The 3072-nt window shown below is 65.1% G+C and overlaps 1 protein-coding gene across 1 annotated transcript in view; it reads left to right on the plus strand.

Annotated features, from left to right (window-relative positions):
• Positions 1–135: 135 nt before the first annotated feature.
• LOC113960852 (ryanodine receptor 1-like) overlaps positions 136–3072 on the plus strand; it is a gene marked incomplete at its 5' end in the record, with an annotated part of 3235 nt that continues 298 nt past the window's right edge. The window contains 5 exon segments of the mRNA XM_027670686.1: positions 136–231; positions 758–876; positions 1794–1927; positions 2545–2704; positions 2706–2787. Coding sequence (XP_027526487.1) covers positions 136–231; positions 758–876; positions 1794–1927; positions 2545–2704; positions 2706–2787 — 591 coding nt within the window.

Raw genomic sequence — 3072 nt, forward strand, 5'->3', positions numbered from 1 at the left:
CTGTTGGGCAGGATGGGGTATCTGGGGTCTGGGGGTGTCCATGGGGCAGGATGGGGTATCCGTGGGTCCAGGGGGGTCCATGGGTGTCCGTGGGTCAGGTCTGTGGGTCGCTGACCCCCCCCTGTGCCCCCCCAGCCTCTCTGATCCGGGGTAACCGCGCCAACTGTGCCCTGTTCTCCACCAACCTGGACTGGCTGGTCAGCAAACTCGACCGACTCGAGGCCTCCTCGGGTCAGTGCCCTGGGGGGCTCCCGGGGGGCTCCTCTGGGGCTGGGGGGGATCCCAGGGGGGCTGAGGAGGGGCCTCACGTGGGGCTCGTGCTGCTGGAGACCCTCCTGTGGGGCTGAGGAGGTTCCTGTGGGGCCGAGGAGGTTCCTGTGGGTCTGGGGTCCTTTCCATGGGTCTGGGGAGGTTCCTGTGGGACCGGAGTCCCTTCCATGGGTCCGGAGTCCCTCCTCTGGGTCTGGGGTCCCTCTTGTGGGTCTGGGGTCCCTCCTGTGGGTCTGAGGAGGTTCCTGTGGGTCTGGGGTCCCTTCCCTGGGTCTGGGGTCCTTTCCATGGGTCTGGGGTCCCTCCTGTGGGTCTGGGGTCCATTCCGTGGGTCTGGGGTCCCTTCCCTGGCTCTGGGGTCCTTTCCATGGGTCTGGGGTCCCTTTCATGGGTCCGGGGTCCCTCCTGTGGGTCTGGGGTCCCTCCTGTGGGTCTGGGGTCCGTCCCGTGGGTGTGACCCCCCAGGTGTGTCTCCCCCCCCCCCCAGGTATCCTGGAGGTTCTGTACTGTGTCCTGATCGAGAGCCCCGAGGTTCTGAACATCATCCAGGAGAACCACATCAAATCCATCATCTCCCTGCTCGACAAGCACGGACGCAACCACAAGGTGGGTCCTGGCAGTGCCCAGCTGTGCCCAGGTGCCCTCAGGTGTGCCCAGGTGTGCCCAGGTGTGCCCAGCTGTGCCCTCCTGCAGCTGGATGTGCTGTGCCCGCTGTGTGTGTGCAGTGCCCAGCTGTTCCCAGGTGTGCCCAGCTGTGCCCAGAGGTTCCCAGGTGTTCCCAGCTGTTCCCAGTTGTTCCCAGCTGTTCCCAGGTGTTTCCAGCTGTGCCCAGATGTTCCTGGCTGTGCCCAGATGTTCCCAGCTGTTCCCAGATGTGCCCAGTTGTGCCCAGCTGTTTCCAGAGGTTCCCAGCTGTTCCCAGATGTGTCCAGAGGTTCCCAGATGTACCCAGAGGTTTCCAGCTGTTCCCAGCTGTTCCCAGCCGTTTCCAGCTATGCCCAGCTGTGCCCAGGTGTTTCCAACTGTTCCCAGCTGTGCCCAGGTGTTTCCAGTTGTTCCCAGTTGTGCCCAGCTGTTCCCAGCTGTTCCCATGTGTTCCCAGGTGCCCCCAGGTGCCCTCAGGTGTGCCCAGGTGTGCTCAGGTGTGCCCTTGTGCAGGTGCTGGACGTGCTGTGCTCCCTGTGTGTGTGCAATGCCCAGGTGCCCCCAGGTGTGCCCAGGTGCACTCAGGTGTGCCCCCCGTGCAGGTGCTGGACGTTCTGTGCTCTCTGTGCGTGTGCAGTGCCCAGGTGCCCCCAGCTGTTCCCAGGTGTTCCCAGCTATTCCCAGGTATCCCCAGGTGTTCCCAGGTGTGCCCAGGTGCGCTCAGGTGTGCCCTCTCACAGGTGCTGGATGTTCTGTGCTCCCTGTGCATGTGCAACGCCCGGGTGTGCCCAGATGTTCCCAGCTCTTCCCAGCTGTTCCCAGGTGCCCCCAGGTGCCCCCAGGTGTGCCCAGGTGTGCTCAGGTGTGCCCTTGTGCAGGTGCTGGACGTTCTGTGCTCCCTGTGCGTGTGCAACGCCGTCGCCGTCCGCTCCAACCAGAACCTGATCACGGAGAACCTGCTGCCCCGGCGGGACCTGCTGCTGCAGACGGCCATGGTCAACCACGTCACCAGGTATGGGGGGGCACGGGGGGCACCTGGGGGGCACAGGGAGGGTTTTAGAGGGGTTTGGGGGGCACAGGAGGGGGAGCTGGGACGGTTCTGGGGGGGTTTGGGGGCTCTCAGTGGGTCTGGGGGTCACTGAGGTGCCCCCAGAAGCCGCTGAGATGTTCCTGGGGGTCCCTGGGGCTGCTCCTGGGGGGGTCTCTGGGTGTCCCTGGGACGGGTTTGGTGGGTCCTGGGGGGTCTCTGGGTGCCCCTGGGGTGTGTTTTGGGGTCTCTGAGAGCCCCTGGGGTGGATTTGCCAGTTCTGGGGGTGGGTTTTGGGGTCTCTGGGTGCCCCTGGGGTGGGATTTGCTGGTTCTGGGGGCGGGTTTTGGGGTCTCTGGGAGCCCTTGGGGGTCTCTGGGTACCCCTGAGGTGGGATTACTGATTCTGGGGGTGGGTTTTGGGGTCTCTGAGAGCCCCTGGGGGTCTCTGGGTGCCCCTGGGGTGGGTCTGCTGGTTCTGGGGGCGGGTTTTGGGGTCTCTGGGTGTCCCTGGGGGGTCTCTGTGTGCCCCTGGTGTGGGTTTTGGGGTCTCTGGGTGCGTTCTGGGGGTCCCTGACCCCCCCTTTCCCCGGCCCGTTGCAGCATCCGTCCCAACCTGTTTGTGGGGACGGCTCCGGGCTCGACCCAGTTCCGCTGTTGGTACTTTGAGGTGTCCGTGGAGAGGGTCCAACCCTTTGTGACCCCCCAACCCACCCACCTTCGTGTGGGGTGGGGGGCTGCGGGCTCCTTCCGCCCCGCCCCGGGGGGGGGGCTCGGGCTGGGGGGGCAACGGGGCCGGCGACGACCTCAACTCCTTCGCCTTCGACGGCCTCCACCTCTGGACAGGTGAGGGGGGGGCAACGGGACCACCCACCCCCCCATGGGGTACCCACAGAGACCCCTCAGAGACCCCGAACCCCCTGAGAGCTGGGACCCCCCCACGGGGCTCCCCGAGTCACCTCAGAGCCCCCAAACCCTCTGACCCCAAGAAATTCTCCTGAGCCCAATAAATCCCCCTGATCCCAATAACTCTTCCTGACCCCAATTACCCCCAACCCCAATAACTCCTCCAGATCCCAATAAGCTCCATCACCCCAATAACCCCCCTTGACCCCAATAACTCCTCCTGAT

Source organism: Neopelma chrysocephalum, unplaced genomic scaffold (assembly GCF_003984885.1).
Source record: "Neopelma chrysocephalum unplaced genomic scaffold, ASM398488v2 Primary Assembly neopelma1_96922, whole genome shotgun sequence".
Lineage (NCBI taxonomy): Eukaryota > Metazoa > Chordata > Aves > Passeriformes > Pipridae > Neopelma > Neopelma chrysocephalum.